The 21,427-nt window shown below is 40.8% G+C and overlaps 1 protein-coding gene across 1 annotated transcript in view; it reads left to right on the top strand.

The window, feature by feature from the left end:
• Positions 1-18,639, top strand: part of KLHL32 (kelch like family member 32) — a 114,971-nt gene extending 96,332 nt beyond the window's left edge. The window contains exons 7-11 of the mRNA XM_008499699.2: positions 1,728-2,454; positions 11,990-12,048; positions 14,474-14,666; positions 16,589-16,683; positions 18,478-18,639. Coding sequence (XP_008497921.1) covers positions 1,728-2,454; positions 11,990-12,048; positions 14,474-14,666; positions 16,589-16,683; positions 18,478-18,639 — 1,236 coding nt within the window. The remainder of the gene's footprint in view (positions 1-1,727; positions 2,455-11,989; positions 12,049-14,473; positions 14,667-16,588; positions 16,684-18,477) is intronic.
• The last annotated feature ends 2,788 nt before the right edge of the window (positions 18,640-21,427 follow it).

The raw sequence follows: 21,427 nt of genomic DNA, 5'->3' as shown, positions 1-21,427 counted from the left end.
GGTTGTCCTCATCCAGAACTAGTCAACATCTTTGTTAATTATTTAGATGAAATAATAACATGGGGTTTATGTTTTTGGACAATTAGCAGATGGAAAAATCTTCAAGAACTTTTGCAAATATAACTAGGGTTGAGAATGATCTTGAGAGATTGGAGCAGTGGCCAGAAGAGAGAGTTCAGTATTGACAAAGAAAGCATGACACTTGGGGAAGTTCTGCAGGGGAAAAAAGAAAAAAAAGAAAAAGAAAAAAAGAGTTGTCAATAGTACTCAGTTGTCCCTGGAGGTGCTCAAGAAGTGTTTAGATACCCTTGAGGGTATGGTTTAGTGGCTGGGGTAGTTGGATTATGGTTGGACTTGATGATCTTGAAGCAGTTTTCCAACCTTAATGATTCTATAAGCTTAAAAATGAATCAGCAATATCATAATGCATTGACAGTGTCATGTAGTGATGTACAAACAATACCATCAACTGTTACCATAAAAGCTCCTTCCATTCAGTTCACTACTACTACTGCCTTAAGCCTTACTCTTATGATTATATTAACTTTTCACCAGCAAACATTAAGAAAGAGGGGCATTTCCTGTCAATAACAGAGAACTGTGATCCAAGCAAGAGAGATTTAGAAAATGTGACCCAAGATGAATTAACAGACTTTTCCATTCAGAGAAGAGGAAACTGCAACACACACATTAAAATGCATTGGAGGTGGAGGAGAAAAGGAGACTAGCAAACTGCTTTTCAAGGATGGATCAGTTTCAAGGGTTGGTCTGGGACCTCCTGAGCTCTGGAATATAAACACAAAGGTAGAAAATGGGGCAATGAGTTAGGGGATTTAGACCTCCTGCATAGGTAAAAGGGAAACATGTCTAGAAGGACAGCTGAGCATGGGAATGCTTTTCCTGAGGAAGTTTGGATATTTTATCATTGGTGGTTTTCAAGAGTAATTTATACAACAGTTCTTGAAATGGTTTAGGCTCTTCCTAGTATATTTGCAGACCTAATTGGATTCAATATGCTTTAGGTAATTTGAAGTCTATATTTAATTTTGGCTGTTGATACCAGCTGCAGTTGCTGAACAGTTTTAGAGTCTGTCTTGCTGCTTTCTGTCAGTCAGTACCAAACCAGCAGAGCCTTTTTTCTCTTCCCTGGCTTAATTTCTTGTCCCTTAACACTTTGCTTTATGAATAACAGAAATGAAGAAGTAAAAATGTTATCAAAGGGTTCAGTATGTATTTTGTTAAAATCCTTCAGCTTTTTGTCATAGGTAGAATGAAAGAGAGGGGAAAAAAGGCTTTCTTTCTATTCATCTAATTGTAATCCTACTTTCCAGTACACCTGTGGTCTCCTGTAATCACATATGCCCTACATTTATAGTACTGCTTCAGCAGCTTGATTTTGGGACACCTAGATATCCTACAGCACCATTACCGGTTTTCACTGCAAGAATATTGCATAGCAGTATTGCAATCTGATCATGCTGTGGAAATTCTCTGGGGAGAATGCTTTTATGTGTATTATAGATGGAAGTTTAGTAAGTTTAGTAAGTATCTTTTACCTTGTCTCACATGCATTCATAACTACTTTTGGTACTGATTCACATCACTTACTCAGGCAGGTTATCATAGCTGCTCTTGGAATGCAGGCAGCTTTCAAAAGACCAAATTTTGACAGAACTGTACACGAATAATAGGTATATTGTTTTTCCCTTCCTTCCTCCCCCTTTTAGCTGGCTGTGAGGTGGTTGGAACACAACTGCCGCTACCAATACATGGATGAACTCCTCCAGTACGTCCGCTTTGGCCTTATGGATGTGGATACGCTGCATACCGTGGCTCTTTCTCATCCTCTTGTCCAAGCAAGTGAAACTGCGACAGCACTTATTAACGAGGCCTTGGCTTACCACCAGAGCGTCTACGCACAGCCAGTTTGGCAAACCAGGAGGACAAAGCCTCGCTTCCAGTCAGACACTCTGTACATTATTGGTGGGAAAAAACGTGAAATCTGCAAAGTGAAGGAACTGCGATACTTCAACCCAGTAGATCAAGAGAACGTTCACATCGCAGGGATGGCAAACTGGAGCGAGCTGGCGCCTATGCCCGTGGGGAGGAGCCACCACTGTGTCGCTGTCATGGGAGACTTTCTTTTCGTAGCTGGCGGAGAGGCAGAGCACTCCACAGGGAGGACCTGTGCGGTGAGAAGCGCCTGCCGGTACGACCCCCGCACTAACTCCTGGGCTGAGATAGCTCCGATGAAGAACTGCCGGGAGCACTTTGTGCTGGGAGCAGTGGACGAGTTCCTCTACGCGGTCGGGGGGAGGAATGAGTTGCGTCAAGTGTTACCGACGGTGGAACGCTACTGCCCTAAGAAGAACAAGTGGACCTTTGTACAGTCGTTTGATCGATCGCTCTCGTGCCATGCGGGATATGTGGTGGATGGTCTTCTGTGGATATCAGGTAGAAAACGTTTCACACAGTTTGAGGTACTAACAAAATAGCAAAACTGTCTCTTGAATTAAACCAAAAAGTCTCTTTGGTTTATATATCAGGATAAATTTTGTCTTAGATGATGGATATTTCAAAAGAATTTAAGCCTTGAAGCATCCAGTCAAGCCTGGTAAGAAGTATAAGAGCATTAACATACCTTATACAAATTGTTTTTTGTTTGCTAAAAATTTCTCTGTGTTTCCAAGCTGCACACACATCATATGTGCTATCTCCAGGAACCATTCATAAAACGGAGTGAACTGAAACGACAAAGCATTCTTGGGCAAATTTCAGATGACAAATTCTTTGTGCTTCCAAAAACAAAAATAAGACTTAATTTCCATTGTATGATCTGGTACCACTGCCTTTATTCCTGATAATAAAATGGACAATTAAGTGCTTGTTGGCTTAAATAGAACCAGAGCTTGAAGGCAAGTACCTTCAACTGCTCCTACATGCTCTTCAGGGTTTTGTAGCAATACCATATTTTATATTTGGGAAGGCCAAGATTACCTTCTTTAGAAATCATGCGTGGCTCTGATTGTCCATAACAAGTGCACAGGGCTGCCTAGATTAAATCATAACTTTCTGGCCCAGATAGAGGAAAGTGTAGACCTTGTAGTCATAAACTAATGTATCACTTGCAGCTCAGATTGATATAACTTTTATTTCACAAGTGCACGTGGATGGGAGTTGAGAAAATTGCATCATCACATTTTGTAGTGGCTTTTCTGCTATTACTTAGTTTGGAATAAGGTTGATGCTGCCTACAGAAGATCTGACAGAAAAATATCCACCTCTCAGTAAGAAGTGCATCACAGAAAATTAGAAAGACAATATTTATCAAGGAAGTTAATGAGTAAATGGGGCCAGCCCCTGAGGAAAACGTTCAGTGGTTGCTGGCTTCACTGTAGGCACCCTCTGGGGATTTTAATCGGGTCTAAGATCCCTCTGGTGAAATGATAATATATGAATGAAAGATTAAGTTAGCTACTTAGGCCTTTGTTGTGCCAGTATATCATTTAGGTTAGTGGAGCTCCTTGCAGATGTGTCTTTCTGCCCAAGTGGATTAAGTTCCTTATGAGAATGGCTTCCCAAGCACTGGTGGAAAAGATAGCAGGTATCTTTTTTATATACACTTATGCTTAAATAATGAATAATGCCTTTGAAATTAAAAGCATGACAGAACACAGATAATCACCAAGATCTCGGGCAGGTGCATTGGATTGCTTTCTTCAACAACTGGCATTGAAGGAGTCTTGTAAAGTTTGTGCTTTGTTTTAATCCTGAAGTGTGCACATGGTGGGCACCCAGGTCTCAAATACCTCTCAAATACCTTTCCTATTTTTATCAGTGGAGAGAGATACGTGCCTGTGATGGGCAATTCAAATGCATGGATACTATTACTGCTATGTCCTGATTTTTTTTTTTTTAATTTTTTTCTAATTTTCCTCTCCTCTTGTTTACATTTGTCAGTCTCTATTTTAGAAAAAAGGGAATTGAGGAAATTGTGTTAAACATATTTATATAGAATCATTGAATGAAGTCTAGAAACATCCATCACTGTGGTTTATGCTCCAGTGTGTGAAAAAAGTAATAACTTTCTTAATTCCTTTGTTTTTCTATATATGTTAAAAAAAAACCAAAACAAACCCCCTCCCCTCCCCCCAAAAAAAGAAACAAACACAAGGAAATATTTGATACAGAATTTAAGTCAAGTGTGGAAGTGGCTGAACATTACTCTTAATCTTTCCAGATATGCTAGGAAAGGAAAGAAATTAATGTGTTTAGTTAGGTAAGTGAAATGTATGCCTACTTGTGCATTTAAATATTATCTACATTTAATGAAGCAATGTGATATTCTGTTCAGCATATGCCTCTAATACAGCTATAGCATTAAGGGAAGAGGTAAGTATAAGCCTGTTACATGAACTGTTTAAAATTGGCCAAAGCAACAGAAAACATTTTATCAGTATTATTCTATTTAGATCAGAAAATGTTACCAACACAGCTTCTGCTCTCAAGTCAGTAGGAGCAATGTTTTGGTAGTGGAATAAGACAGACAGGACTTTTCAGTTGTATTTTGTGTAGTTTTTGAGAAAATGCTTAGCAGATTTTTGTTGCTAGATTCTGACAGGTTATTCTGAATTTCAAGAGCATACAATGCAATTCTTAAGTGGGGTATTGATCTGAATTATTTACTCACAAACTGGAAACAGGGTTCTGTATATTGAAGAGAGTTGTTTTATCAATAATGGTAGATGGTCATGCAATAAATGTGGCTAGCTCTCTATCATTAATTAATTGCTTATGGCCAGAATGTAATGTGCTATATGGATATATTTAAAGGCAGGGGAATTGTACAGAGAGATGTTTTATTGTTCAAAAAATATCAGTAGTCGCTGCTGAAAATAATTCACTCTTCATTGTCAAACACAAGGTGTTAGCATAAGAGTAATCAGTGATGCAGGAAGGAACCTAATTTTGAAGTATGTGGTCTAAAATTAAGTAATTAAAAAATTAGACTGAGTTAGGGATGTTTCTGAGCTGTATCCCTGCTGCTTTTTCTGGGAAATACAGGTCATCAGCATGAGCTCTCAAAGTCAGTCTGCTACTACCAGGTTGGCAAGGCGATCATGAAAATGTGCCCAGTTTTTTAGTAAGTGAACACACATCAAATACTGATAATGTAAGTTTCTAGTCATTTTACTTGTGGACAGAGTCACCAAAATATGACCTCCACACAGACTGATTACTTATGCAATAGCTAAAGCATCAGGGCCTCTGCTACAAGTCCTTTCTCTTTTCTAAAGGCTTTGCTATTCAAAAGATGACTATTATTATATTATTTTTGTTGTTGTTATTATAGAATCATAGAAACATAGAATTTTCAGGGTTGGAAGGGACCTTTAAGATCATCTAGTTCCAACTCCACTGCCATGGCCAGGAATACCTTCCACTAGGATCAGCTTGCTCAGAGCCCTGCCCAGACTGGTCTTAAAAAACTTCCAGTGATGAGGCTTCCACCACCTCTTTGTGCAACTTGTTCCAGTGTCTCACCACCCTCATGGTGAAGAACTCCTTCCTAATATCCAATCTAAATCTCCCCTCCTCTAGTTTGAATCCATTCGCCCATGTCCTATCACTACCTGACATCCTAAAAAGTCCTTCACCAGCTTTCTTGTAGGACCCTTCAGATACTGGAAGGCTACAGTAAGGTCTCCTTGGAGCCTTCTCCTCTCCAGACTGAATAACCCCAGCTCTCTCAGTCTGTCTTCATAGGAGAGGTGTTCCAGCCCTCTGATCATCCTTGTTACTGGGATTCATTATTGGCTTTACTTTGCTGTTCCTTTGGGACAAATAAGAGAAGGAATCAAAACTGTAGAGCACAAAGTCATGGCTAAGGCAGCAGGGAAGTGAAGTCTGCTAAACAAAACACTATACGAGGGTAAGGAATGCTGGCTGTAGGAGATGGGTGACAGAGGGGTTTCTAAGATGCCAGAAGGCTCAGAGGAAACCTTCTGGACTCTGGAGCTAGTTGGACACAATGATCTTCTGAGCTCCTTATATTGTGGAACATATTTTTTATATTTATGTATATAATTTTTCTCATTTTTTGTTCACAGCCCTTGTTTTATTTTCTTATTTTGAGAAATGGATGAGAATTCATTAAAATAAGTTTTATGTATCGAGAGTTCAGCATCAGGCAGATGGTTTGGAAATTTTATAGCAAAATGAATCTTACAGGCCCCAGCTAACATCTGACACTGTGACCCATTTCACAAACAAATCGCATGCCACATGCTTGAAAAGTGAAGTATTTGAGTGAAAGAGAAACGAAATGCACCAAACCCTCTGGAGTTCAACATTAGCAACAATCGCTCCCTACAAAAGCAGAGAATTATTTTCTGTAAGAGTGAGAACTTGAACTATGTCCATTTCCCTGCATCCTCTGTGGTATGCACATGCAAATGTGGAGTCTTACTTTTCTACACATGTTGACCTCCCTCCTCCAGGATTGGTGTAGCACCTGTGAGACAGAGAGCGGAAGGGAGCTTCTGCCAGGCAGTTCAGCGCTGGGCCATTCCTCCCCCTGCAGCTGAGGATAAGAAGGCTTCTCCTCCTCCTCAAGTGCACAAGATATTAGCACATGAAAAGTCTTCTCTGAAGCAAAATATTATGCTGTTGTTTCACAGCGGCCTGAGTTGCCTGACCTACGTGTGTCAGCTAAAATCACTTCTTGACATGCACATAGAAACTCAGCAGAGGGGAAGGGGGATGGTAAACAGGCCAAGCCCATGTAGTTGCTTTGTATTTAACAGCTTTTTCTTCAAAAACTAAAGATTCTTTTTTGTTATGACTTTTTCCCTAATGGTGAAGATTTTGACCAAAGAAATCACTGAAATCATATATCTTGGATAATTATTCTGAATTTGCGAGTCTTTTTTTGGGGAGAAAGCATTACTGTACTGTCAGTATGTTCTTAGCTGTGAGGAGAAGAAATTTTTTTTCTCTGTAGATGCCTATAAAATGGTTTCATGAAAAACAGATCTGGAATGAATAGGAATCTATGGTATCTAACCAAATCAAGTTTTGCTGTGAGGTTGGCAAAAAAAATTTCCATGAGTTGGAGCTTAACAAGTGGCAAAGATGATCACTAGCTCAGTGATTCAGTCTTAGTCTACATATGGAATAGTGTTTCTATTATTATCATTATCATCATCATTATCTTTGAACAAAGATAATAGATCTCACACCCTTCAAGTATGGGCATTAAAGATTTGGTGGCATTGGTTCTTCTCAGACTGAATGTAAGCATCAGGTCTTAATGATTTAAAAAACTAAAATCAACCAACCACAAACAAATTTGGGCTTGTTCCCCTTTTGCTTGCAAGCTGGATTGCATTCAGGGTTGGGGCAGTTTTAATCAGAACTCCTGATGGCAGCTTCCAGAGCACTCATAAGGGCAGAAGAATATATTCCAGCTCATCTGTCCTCACTGCACCTGAGCTGGATGAAGTAGAAGGCAGTGTTCTTGCATATTGAGGGAATATTATCTTGTGTTTAAAACACAGACACTTAAGAGAGAAGAGATTTATATTTTAAAATAACAGAGCACCTTGGGGCGCAAGTCTTGAGTTTCTATATATTCCTGGGATTTGCTGGAAGGAATACACGTGGGAGCTCTTTGCCAATATGTAGTTTTACATGTCTCCCAGCAAACTCACATTTGTGTGTGCAGCCTTGCACTTGGGGACGTCAGACAGAGCGGTGAGATTTTCTGAGGGATTTGGATGAGAGTAGAGTTTCCAAGTCATATGGGGGTCTTACTAATACACGTTGTGAATATGGATTATAAAATGTCGATGGGGAAAAGGGTCTTGAATCTATGGCCTGTCACCCTTTTCTTTTTGGAAAGATGTTATTGAATGTGCTTTTCAGTGCAGCTTGTGGACTGTTTGCAGGGCTATAACAACCCAAAGTCTTTCCTGTGTGTGGGGAAGGGCTGGACAAATCAGATCTCTGATTCTTCCCAAAACTTCTCCATGCAGAGGGGCACTGTCACGAGTTGGAAACTTACAGGTCTCAGAGGACTTAAAAAGTGGAATTTATGGACTGCAAGGGAATGAGCAACAGTGGCTGTGGCATTGTAAATATATTGTAAGCCCATGGATTGGATGCTGGGCTTCCCATGAGTGTGTTCTCACACTTGTAAGAGCAAGAAAGCCACTTGTCCTGAGCATGCTTCTTCCCTCTCAGAAACTGTAGTCAAAAGCAACCTACTCAAAGAATTGCAATCATTGCTCCTGGTTTATAAAACCCAGCAAGTGCTGTAAATTTTCTGTCATTTACCCAGCCAGACTTTTTTGTTCCTCTTTCCTGAACTGGTCATTTCTGCATTAGCTGCTATTGTTTTACATCAAATTGAATAGCATGGTTTGTATTTTTAAGTAGTTCTTTCCAAGTATTATTACCAAGCCTTACCCTTTCTTTCCTCATAGAAAGCACTGCAAAGAAGTTTAAGAAATTACCCCATTTTTTTTTTTCTGAAAGTATGCATTATTTTTAGTATGATTTCAACTTATATTTCCATGTCCTATTTTTTTAGACATATTGCTCTTCTTTTGCCCTTCCCCAGCTGCCTGTGGTATTAAAAAAAAAAAGCAGTTCAAGAGGACATTGCAGACTTTTAAATTTGAATTTTGGCAGAAAATTTTAAACTTTTGCTATAGCACTTCAAAGTTAGGAGGAACTTGAGTTTGAAAATTGATGCAGATATAAGATGGCATATTTAATGACAGATGTATCTATAGAAACCTGTTAAGATGCAGATTATCCCCCTGGGGAGGGGAGATCAAAACTGCCAATCTATAAAATATACTTGTTAGGGGAAGGCATGGAATCTATCTCTGCGAGCACTTTGATTGCAGGGGACAGTGTAGCAGCATGTGGCATCATAACCTAAGAGCAGACAAATCAGCTTGATGACTTTCAAAGCCAAGAATACTGCTGGAGGCAAGGGTACTCCAGTCTAGAAGAAATTAAAACATATAGAGACTGTTATTAATTCCAGATCTATTTTTGTGTAGTCAAATCTGTATGCAAATCCTTAGCATCTCATTTTGGCAGATTAATCTAAAAGTGAAGAGCGGTATGTGAAGGGAATGTAATGATAGAACTCGACAGATGAGCAATATTGCAGGGGAAAAAATGTAAGCTGTGTTCTTGATATGAGGAGCTTTTTGTGAGGAAAGGCAAATAATTTTGCTTATTTCATTATTTTACAAGGAAGAAACCTCCTTGTTTCTCTTCTTCTTCCATATCTTTCACCCCAAATTAAAGTATCCTTTCTGAATGGGAATATGTAAACACCCTTGTGTTTCCCATGCACCTCCTGCAGTTTAACATTTTGCAAGTAATCATCCAAATAAGTATGATTTTTATTTTTCAAAATAATAATCTGACAGCTCAATTTTAAACATTATGCTAGGAGGAAAATAACTTTGTAAAAGAAAATCAAATTACAAAACAGATACTAGAAAAGATTGGTGTGTGCATGTGGCCGGTGGCCACAGTGTGAAGGCTGCACAACAGCATAGAGACAAATAACAGATTGTGAGATTATACATGGGAACAGTTGTTGCTTTCCAGTGCATGTCCTTGTGGTTGTACCTTGCAGGTGCTGTGATTGGCAGCGTATGGCACAGTGCGATGGAAACACACATCTTGTCTTGGCTATCTCTAGGCCTGTAAGTGTCTCTCAGTAGGTGTGTAGGGGTCCCACTACAGGCTGGTGCTTGCAGAAATGCACCCAAATAACCAGTGGTAATCCTTCCTTCTACTGCAGATGAAGACAAGATTCTTGAATTAGATTTGTCTGTAATTTCTGCTGCCTATTGATCAGGTCCTTGGCCTTACTCTTTATTTGGCCAAGAAGGCCTAGAGCATCCTGGCTTGTGTCAGAAATAGTGTGGCCAGCAGAAGGGAAGTGATCATGCCCCTGCACTCAGGTCTGGTGAGGCTGCATCTCAAGTACTGTGTTCAGGTCTGGGAGCCTCACTACAAGATGGTCACTGAGGTGCTGAATCAAGTTCAGAGAAGGGCAGCCAATCTGGTGAAGGGTCTGGAGAAGTCCTATGAGGAGAGGCTGAGGGAATTGGGAATGCTTTATTAGGAGGAGACTGAGAGGAGATCTTATAGCTCTCTACAATTACCTGAAAGGAGGGTGTAGGAAGGTGGGTGCTGGCCTCTTCTCTCAAGTAAGTAATGACAGAACTAGAGGAAATGTCCTGAAGTTGCACCAGGGGAGGTTTAGACTAGGACCGAGGAAGAATTTATTTGCTGAGAGAGTAGTTAGGCACTGGAACAGACTGCCCAGGGAGGTGGTGGACTCACCATCCCTCAAAGTATTTAAAGCTGTGTATATGAGGCACTTCAGAACATGCTCTAGTGGGCATGGTGATACAGACATGGATGAATATATTTTAATATACTTTAATTTTATTTTTTTTTTGGGGGGGGTGTGATGTTGATGGCTGGATGTGGTGATTTTAAAAAACTTTTCCAACCATGATAACTTTGTGATTCTGTTAGCAAGGAACTCAGCCCAGAAGGAGCAGATTAACAGACAAAACCTTGGTACCCAATTCTGTGTATCTACTCCATGTACAATTCTCACTTTTTGGGATGGACTAAATTTATTCTGGGCCTCTGGGCTAAGTAGTCCCAGCACTCAGCTGGTACTGGAGCTATGTTAAGACTGGTTGGGCATGAAAGAAGAAACAACCAAAGGAACACTGGGCCATAGTTCAGCCAGCAGGAATGAGAGCAGCTCTGTCTGAAACACAGGATATTCTTGTGAAAAGCAAAGCATAAACAAATGTAATGACAGATAAAATTCCTTCCTCTTGCTGCTATGGATTTTGTACATCACTGGTACTTGCTATTATAACTGTAATTTAAAAACTTGGTCCATCAATATGAGTGTTACTGGTGTGTGGCCACTGGTGTACTCTAGTTATACCCAGACCTTCTGGTAGGGTGGAAGGTGAGGTGCAGCTTGCAGGCATTGTTTCTAGTCCCAGCTTCTCATCATCCCAGCACAGTGAAAGGGGGGAAACTGGGATCTGTGGCAGAGCTGCAGGGATACCACGTCCTCAGGAGGGCTGAGCACATTTGAGGACATGTTTACACGTCAGATCACAGACTTTAGACTGAAGTTTTTTTCCACCAGTTTACTCAATGAGATTTGCTATTTCAAACTCAGAGAATACAGGATGATCTGGCATCAAATATGTACTGTGTTAAGGTAAATGGTTGGTTTGAGGCATCTACTTGGATCAGACTGTACTCTGGTCTTTTCTGAGGTGCTTTATACATTGTTTTCTAAATGTTATTGAAAAGTACACATGATAAATGGTACTGTTGTTACTGGTCATCATGGTGGAACTTTCCAGTATAAATATACAGCTAAGCCTGTACTATCTCCATGTAATACAGACTGAATACAGAATTTCCTTCCAATGCACAGGTGAGAACACAGGATTGTGCTATGCATTCCAGTTGGCAGTGGTGCCCCATGTCACACTCTTGGTTGGGTAGACTTCCTCTTCTCTCTCTTTGTTCTGATGCAAGTCCATCTCCTCTTCCTTTAAGCATCTTCTTGGAACAGAGACAGGTTTTATCTTCATGTCTTGATATAATGGCATAGCCACTTATAAACAGATTATTTTTATGTCGTTTTTGCATAATAGAATTAGCTTTACAAAAGAAGTGTGTGTGGGGAGGAAGGTTATTTTGTTTCCAGGTGTTTGAAAAATGCACTACTTATTACCCCATAACCAGATTAAAAAGTGGAATGTGCAGAGGAATGTAAGCATAAATGGTGATATGTAATGTAATTATGTCAGCTAATGAATCCTAGGATTGGTTATTTTGTTATATCTGATCTTGGTCTTGATTTTGCTTATATGAAAAAATGTAACCTGTATCACCTCTTTCATAGGAGGAGTAACAAATACTGCACAGTATCAAAACAGACTCATGGTTTATGATCCTAAGCAGGTGGGTATCTATGTTGGATGTGGTTTTCTCATGTTTTGCTTTAAACAGGTCTGTTAGAAGATAGATACAATAGTTTTTGTAAGGCTAAAAATGCTGACCACTTGAGTTAGTGGTGTTTCAAATTCACTTTGTTCTGATGTGCGAGTTTAACAGAGTAATGGAGACCTTGAATTTTTATTACATTTTTTTCTTAAGCCTATAGGTGTTAGAAATGTCAAGATTAAATACAGAAATGTGTTTTAAATCCCCTATATTCATCAGTATTTGTTTTGTTTGTTCATTTTTTTGTAATCCAGCAGCCCAGGGCAATATATACTCCAAGTCAGTGCCACAAAACTGCTTCTTGTCATTGGCATTTCTGCTTTGAATTGCATATACAGGTTTTTTGTTTTCTGCAGACTTTCAGAACTATACTACCTGGCTGTGACTTATTTTGCTGACTGCAAGGGTGCCTATCATTTCATTACCCAAGCACCTAAAATATCTTTTAGGGATTATTTCATACATTATGTATGTGCTTTGATTAGGTTAGAATGGCTCAGTAACCATTTCAGAGGGTTAGGGCATGGTTGTGCCCCCTTGTTTGTATTAGGAATTAAAAGTCCTAAGCTTGCAATCAGAATTGCATACCCTGATTTACACTCACATGGAAGAGTATTGACTTTTCTGATTGTAGGACAGGGGCTTTGATCCCTGTATTTGGAACCAAAGTGTACCAGGAGATCCTTCCATGTGGTTCCCACTGACTTTTTAAAGCATAGCTCATGTGGGTCCTGAAGCAGAAAGCAGGAGGTGCAGTTCTGAGGCCCAGTTTTATTCAATTGTGAGAAGGCCAATTTTGTCCTCAATCCAAGTACTAAATACAGGTAGCAACCTTATTTTGCTTATGAGGGGGACGCTCACGTTTAGATACTGTGTCTCTACTGTGGATCTTTCAAGCTGATTCTTGGCTTAGTAGCGTGAAAGTTGCACCCCAAAATGCCAGTGGCAGGGCTACCTGAGGCGTGCCATGCGGACGGCGAGAAACCTGGCCCGGCGAGTGAGGAGTTACAGAGGGAGTGTGCGCTCGCATTCTTGAAATGAGGTCTACTTCGTGTTTGTACACACAAGCTCTTTTTAAAAATTCTGCTGGCATATTGTTTACGGTGGGTACTGGAAACCATCACATCTGCTTGCATCTCGCACAGAATCTCAATAACTCTATCATTCAGCACCAGTGCTCGCTTCTGCGCAAGGCCTTTGTGGCGAGTCGATAATGCCTGCCATCTGCCACAGAGCACACAGCTACCTGCCAACAAGCCTGCTGGGGTGACCTCTGCTTCCCCACCACTGATTAGTATTCACACGCCGGCTTATTAGAAATGACCCCACCAGGCCCCTCTGTTTCTTTGCCTTTGCCGTTCTTTGCGGCTCACCTGGCAGGCACTGCAGTGGAGGAAGCTAAAGATATAATCAGGGGATGCAGGCAGGCTTTGCAAAGCAGATGGTGTCTATAGTCTGGTGTTAAGAGACTGGACTACTAATGCAAACATAATTGCCTAATATTCAACTATTACACATTGAAATGTATAGCTATAGACTGTGGAGGTTAAAAGGCAGTAGTGTTAGAGGCTCTTGAGTTACAGCAAGAGGTAGTGCAAAGAATTAACTCATAGATTTTTACTTCCTCCTCTTAAATAAATTAATCTCGTCCATTGTCAGGTTGTTTGATTTGATAAGAATAGCAGGAGCAATCGTTTTCTCAGGTTTACAACACTGTGCTTTAATCCCTCTTCTTCCATGTCCTTTCCCCCCTTCTCGTCAAAAGGCAGAATTACTGAACATTGTTAACCAGCAAGAAAAATACAGAAAAGGACATTACTTTCTAAGTGCCCACTAACAAGGGGTTAGCGTTAAAAAAAATACAGGAATAATTTGAGAAGATTCTTTAGGAAATTATTATTTCCCTGCTGCTCCATCTCCCAAGGATAAGATCAAATAAGCTCTGAATGACAGAAGGTAGAAGAATCTCTTTCCTCTCATAAGAAAGCTAGTTGGTACAGATAATTTTAGTGCTGTATACAAAGGAGACATCTGATAGTCTTGCTTAAAGAGGATTTGCTCCTGAACTCTAAAGAAGAAAACAGCTTTGAAACTTGATGAGCTAAACAAAAAAATACGAAGCAAGAAACACTATTGAATTAATGAATTCTAATATGAGAACTGTAAACCACATGTTGAAAGTCCAGTATGTTTAGTCAATGTTTAAAACCAACATGCATGTTTAACATATGGACAACCCAAGTATATGGTGGTGATTTATTACTAAGCAGTGGTGATTTATTACTAAGATAAGGACACCACCTCTAACATGCTACTGTTATTGCAGACCTAATGTAGGTACGTCTTTGAGCCGTGCTGAAGGGAGTTTTATTTTCCTTTCCAGAATAAGTGGTTAAGCCGCAGCCCGATGCTGCAGAGGAGAGTGTATCACTCCATGGCTGCTGTCCAAAGGAAACTTTACGTGTTAGGTGGGAATGATCTGGACTACAACAATGATCGGATCCTCGTTCGGCACATAGACTCTTACAGCATAGATGCTGACCAGTGGACACGTTGCAGCTTCAACATGTTGACAGGTGAGTATTATAAACCAAAAAAAATTAAATTCTTTTCCCTTCATATATCTTTAATATGTGGAACTCCGTTACTTCACCTCAACTGCTTCCAATGTATGTACCATTTTTGGCAAACAGGAAACTTTTGATTACTCTTCTGTCATTCAATGTTCTACATTTGTCTTGGGACATTGTAGGATAAAGATGCACATAAATATAATTTAGTTAAGCAATTAGAATTTCTTTGCCATAGTATTACCTGTCCTTTTTTTTTTTTTTTAATTCTCCAAAAGATTGCCTGCATTGATACATTTAGCTCCCTGTTCGAGTGCTCAGCAGGCAGATGCACCTCTGCAATGATAGCATTTTGTAGCACTTCCTGCTGGCATTATAGAGCATTGAACTCCATTAACCATCACTTATTTCTAAGCAACATCTCCTTAATAAATTACCTGAAAGGAGGTTGACTTTGTTGGAATTCAGTCAAGTTGGGGTGACTTAAGTATCTCAGCTTTGGTCTCTCTTGGCTGCCAGCGGGAGGATCTACTACAGCAGCAATTTGCAAAGCACTGCAACTCACTGTCCCTGCCACTTGGTCCACCAATTTTCACAGCCACCTAATATGATTCCCAGATGTGCTACTTCCTCAAATACTTGGGAGACACAGGCACGTAATGCATTCCCAGAGAACCACCACCAGGAGCTTTGCATTTCCAGGGCAGCAGACTTGGAGCTCAACTGGTAACAGTACTGGCTGCCAAAGTTTCAGCACAGACTGCTAAAGGACTTCTAGAACTGAGCCTCCCTCACTTTTCATCCTCTTCCATTTGGCATTTCATTCGTTTCCGAGATCTACCACTGAAAGGATACAAAAGATGTAGGAGCTTAACTGGAAGCTCAGGATACCTAGAAACACCAGAGAAATGAACATCTAACTAACAAGACAGTCACTTTGTCTTTTTCCCTCCTGGTAAGTTTAAAAGCGGCTATGGTGGCAACTTTGTTCTTTAAGATACTGTATTTGGTTTATCAGTCACTGAGATCTGGAGAAAGTTGCTCAGGTTGTCAAAGTACTTCATGGATGTTGGTAAGAGAGGCACGGATTAAAAAGGAGGAGTTGCACATTGTCAAATGGAACTAGTTTTTTGTATCCTTTTTGCTCTCCATTTAGTTATTTTACTATCTGGAGGAATTAACAGCTTTCGAGAGGGACACCATCTGATTTGCAACTGCAGATGCACTGGCACTACAGACACCCCCAGTCTGGATCTGCCTCCATACCACTAAATGCTGTGAGGTCATAGCCTGTCCTCAGATACTACCTGGAGCACTGTTTCCACAACCTGCACTTTGTGGAAGCCATCCAAGCCTTTCTTTGCTTCTCTATAGCTGGTGGAAAATGTGCCTTTTGCACTGTGTTTTGCATATTTTTTTTATTTTAAGTCTGTATTTATCCTTTAAAACGTCCAAATTTGTTCAGGACACTGTTGCTATGGGAATGAGCTTGCACAGCAGCTTCTGCAATTTTCACCAACCTTGTACCTGGAGGAAAAGTTTGGGGGGACAAGTGTGGGCAGAAGGTGAGGGATGTTCAGCTCTCTCAGCCTGATTTGTGTATCAGGATGTGGCTTTGTGATAGCAGAGTGGCAGGCAGGGATCCTGCCTATCACCTATGAAATACACACGTACAAAACCCCATGGCATTGAGCAGATAGCAGATGGCTCCCTGCACTGCCTCAGTTTATTGCTAATCTGGGTAGCCCCTGTATGGGGCTCCTGGGGAGAGCATAGAATGCCCCTCACACTTCACCTTCACTGTTGCCCATTGTGAATGCTGAAGTTGCTGCCGAGTGCTTTTCCCTCATTTTACAGAACTCCAACATTCAGTGTTAAAAGGGTTAATTAAACACTGAAAGTGGGTTTTATTTCCATTTTTGCTGTAGGTCAAAATGAGTCTGGAGTTGCCGTCCACAATGGTAGAATATATTTAGTTGGCGGCTATTCGATTTGGACAAATGAGCCTTTGGCATGTATCCAGGTGAGTGATTTAGGTTTCTTTTAAAGTCTTTTCCAATAATTTTGCAAAGATTGGTTCTTCACAGAGGTTATTCAACAAGGAAAATGCATACGAAGTGGAGAGACTAAGGATGTTTCTTAGTCAGCCACCAAACATGGAGAAACATGGAGAGGAAATACTGTGACTTTTAAAAATATTTCCAGAGGAGCCATAAGATTTAATTATTCTAAGACATTCTTGTAAAACAGGGTTGAGGTTGCTAAGGTTTGGGTAAAATAATGGTTATATGATCTCAGGTTACACAACAAAATTCAAAAGTAAAGGGATTGCAGGAAAGGATGGTGGGGCAGGGACAAGTAATTTTTCAGCCCATATTGTGATTATTTTATTTTTTTTTAAATTTTTTTTCTCCCCCAAGTTGTCTTTCTGAAGAGCAGAGTTAACAAGTTGTTCTTTGGCAGTGTTCAGGCAGCTTATAACCTGCACCAGCACCTACTTCTTAAAAGCCTGAATGGAAGTTTTTTGATCCATTCAGTAGGCAATAGGTTGTCCAACAAACTCCTATGCTCTCTCAGCTTGTGTAAGTGCAGCTTGTCTGCAGATCCATGGATTTCAGGTATTCCTTTACAGAAATCAGGGATTCTTATCTTTCTGCATTTTTCTGAGCAAAGCAAATCTGTATCAGAGCCAATCCTTTCTGACCAGCAAGGAAGTTAAGACTAATCACATGTCATTTCCTACACTTTTGCTGATAAACATTTTCATTAGCTTCTATCTTTTTAGATTCTAAGATTTAACCTCCAAACTGTCTCATAAGTCTAGAAGTTAGACTTGGCATACAAGGGAAAGTCATTAGAGGCTGAGTTGCTGATCTTAAAACGAATACTAGCATGAGTTTGTAAAGAAAAGATCAGGCAAGATAATTAGTTAAAACCATGTTCTGGTCATAGTATGATTGTGTTATACTAAATTGTTGGATACCATATCTAACAATTGTTACTGGAAAAATTAATTCAAACTGGGCTGGATAAGACTAGATGAGATACAGATGGAAAAATAGCACAATTTCAAGGGGATAGCTGTGCTGTACCTACACACTTCTTTATAACCAGCAAGTACTTTACCAAATTGTGCACAGACTTAAATGCTCCCTAGTGAGAAATGAAAATGATCCTGAGATCTTGCTTTTTTAAATGGACATTTGTCCACGTTCCCAAACTGGTCATGAACTGGCAGCCTGCCTGTGACAATCTCGTCAAAGGAAAAAGTTGTATAGCAAGTGCTTTGGCAGAGCCATGCATGCTGCCCCTTCTTACTTGTTGGCATTGTGCCTGCCTTGAACTACCAAAACTAGCCCTGTTTATCTCCAAATTCAGCAAATTTGAGGCTGCTTTCTCCTTTGCAAAGAAACATGGAAATAGTGATTTTTATTTATCCTATTTTTCCCGAAGTCATTCATTTATTTGGCCTTTCCAACTTCAGTAGAGCTCCCATGCTCCCTATATTCCAAGCTGACTAATGTTTCATCCTCTGCAGTAAGGGTGGCATTTCTGTGCCAAGTACCCCACTTGCATGGTTACTCATTCTGCTGCCAGGAAGCAGGATCCAATGTCACTGCCTGCTGCTGAGCACCTGAGCCAGCATAATATTTGAATTATGAGAATAGCAGTAAAGCACCAGATGAATAAATACAGTCTAGAAGGGATCTGAAATTAGCTTTCTGTTGGGATTAATTGTACAGCATGCAGAGTGTGCCAACAAATTTGCTTCATCTTTCTTCTGATACCTGAAATATTGGTACGCTTTGACCTGCAGGTGCTGGATGTTAGCAAGGAAGGGAAAGAAGAAGTGTTCTATGGGCCTACACTCCCCTTTGCTTCCAATGGGATAGCAGCCTGCTTTCTTCCAGCTCCTTATTTCACGTGTCCCAACCTTCAGACTCTACAAGTGCCTCACCATAGGATCGGCACAATGTGAGCCTAGGAACATGCTCTTCATGAAGTTGGAAGTGGAGGGAGGAAAAAAAAATCAAACCCTGTATATGGAAGGGTTTCTCTGGATCAGTGAAAAGAATCAATCCACATTGGCTGATGCTTTACCTTCACACATTTGTCTTAAAGTCAGATCACATAGGCAGGAAGGAAGCTACAAAAGCTGTCTGCAGTTTCTCTTCTCTGCATCAGATGTAGAAGCCTACACGGGAGAGCATTTGGCATTTCTTCTGGTGACTACTTGCTACCTGTCTCTACTTCATTTCCTTATGCAACTTCAGGCGTTGTGAATGCTCTTAGCTCCTCCCGGGCTGCTGCTCTTTGGAGTCTGCACATTCAGTTGTTCACCAATGGCACTTTCAAAGCTGACAGAAAGCTGTGTTTATGTTGACAAAAATGATAGAATACTGTGGAAAATATGCAACTCGATTCCTTTGGCAAAAAGAGTAACAAATGTATTGGCTTCCAACTCCAAGCTCCATTGTTTACAGTTTCTCATTTAATAATACTTAATTTGAAATTTAAATCTTGCAAAGCAAATAAAAAGAAAATAAAAACCAGCAAGCCCTGTAGAGTATGAGGAACAGATGAAAATTGTCTTAGCTGAAAGACAGATATTGAAGCCTCGTGGTAAACCCAAGTCTGAACTGAATGTGTTTGAGAATTTAAAGATCCTTCAGGATGTCATTTACGAAGGTCTACTATCAAATAAAAGTTACCTTCTGTCATCTGATCAATTCCTCCTGCCAGCTGCAGTCTTTTAATGGTGGTGAACAGCCTCTTTACTGTATAATTAAAATGTGCCATTTACTTAATATTTTTAATATTCAGTTTGCAAGGGGTCACCACATTTACAATTATCAATGAACAGTCTCATTTTGTCCAACATATGGTCCCGCAAATCACTGGTCTCCAGAGGCTAAACAGGTGTAGAACAATGTCAATATTTATTTATTTATTCTTTCAGTTTATATAGTGTGTCTCCATTCCGTACTCCAGGCATATGCCAACTCACAATAAATACTCTAACCTGCTACCTTTTGGCTTTGCTTGGCTACTGCAGCCCCTGTCTCTTATTTCCATCTTTTATTTACATATCTAACGACAACTCTGATGTTTGTAAATTTTAACCAAGCATGTAATTAAATCTTTATTTATGATTTATGGATACTCTGCACTTCTCTGCTTTACTTACTGATCTGTTCCCTGCCACTGTGCTACCTGAGCAGACCTATGAAATTCCTACCGACACACTCACGCAAATGCTACGTGCAGAATATGCCACAGCAATAGCCTGTGCTTGCTGGACAGGAACAGGTTTGATTTTGTCCAGTGAGCAGTGTTTCCAAATCAATTGCATCTTTTAGTGATGCAGGGAGGTGAACTTTATTACAATTTCCCTCTCCAGCTTGGCAGTGTGCTCATGGAACATCACCTTTCCTTTTCCAATGATTTTCAGGTTAGAAAGTTTTGTGGTAGGTTTTTTTCTTTTAATATTTTTTTTTTCTGAGCTTTCTCACTCTTCCTGCACAGAGCAGAGCTGCAGCTGCAGTCTTCACCTGGCACACTAACTTGAGTTCTAACAATGTCTCCTTCTGCAAATAAAGCAAGCCTACATCCAGGCAATGCTTCTCTCTAACTGAATGGGAGCTGTACAGGCTCATCAGGAATTTTTTTATTCCTTTTACCTCCTGGAAATCAACATTCAAGGGCCAAATCTAGCAGGCCATTTACACTTCAATAATTTGACTCCTGCCCTGAGTGAGGTGCAGTGCCCAAACCTGGTAAGTTTTTAAAGTTATACTTATGAGGGACTTGAAGGGACACAAACACTGTAGATGTTTTCTAGAGGAGGGTGGCTGCACAATCAAAATGTGTGTGGAGAGATCCTTGGGGCTCTGAGCCTCATCCTGGAGGTAGGACATCAGGTGAGTAATCAGCTTTTGCTCTGGGTGCAGAACTGACACAGAGTGGCTATTTCCCAGGTGGTGGGAGAATAAATTTCATAGAATCATAGAATTTTCAGGGTTGGAAGGGACCTTTAAGATCATCTGGTTCCAACCCCACTGCCATGGCCAGGGACACCTCCCACTAGGATTGGCTTGCTCAGAGCCCTGTCCATCCTGGCCTTAAATACTTCCAGGGATGGGGCTTCCACCACCTCTCTGGGCAACCTGTTCCAGTGTCTCCCCACCCTCATGGTGAAGAACTCCTTCCTAACATCCAATCTAAATATGTGCTCCTCTAGTTTGAATCCATTCCCCCATGTCCTATCACTGCCTGACATCCTAACAAGTCCCTCACCAGCTTTCTTGCAGGCCCCCTTCAGATACTGGAAGGCTCCAATAAGGTCTCCTCAGAGCCTTCTCTTCTCCAGACTGAATAACCTCAACTCTCTCAGTCTGTCCTCATAAGGGAGGTGCTCCAGCCCTCTGATCATCCCCATGGCCCTTCTCTGGACACACTCCAGCACATCCATGTCCCTCCTGTAAAAGGAGCTCCAGAACTGGACCCAGTACTCCAGGTGGGGTCTCATGAGAGCAGAGCAGAGGGGGAGAATCACCTCCCTTGACCTGCTGGCCACACTTCTCTTGATGAAGCCAAGGATCCTGTTGGCTTTCTGGGCTGCAAGTGTACACTGATGGCTCATGTTGAACTTCTCATCCACGAGCACCCCCAGGCCCTTTCCCTCAGGGCTGCTCTCAAGCCAGTCACTGCCCAGCCTGTATGGGTGCTTGGCATTGCCTCCACCCAGCTGCAGGACCCTGCACTTG

This window comes from Calypte anna, chromosome 3 (assembly GCF_003957555.1).
Source record: "Calypte anna isolate BGI_N300 chromosome 3, bCalAnn1_v1.p, whole genome shotgun sequence".
NCBI classification, from domain to species: domain Eukaryota; kingdom Metazoa; phylum Chordata; class Aves; order Apodiformes; family Trochilidae; genus Calypte; species Calypte anna.
Note: the sequence above shows the minus strand (reverse complement) of the source record. Positions and strands in the feature narration are given on the sequence as shown.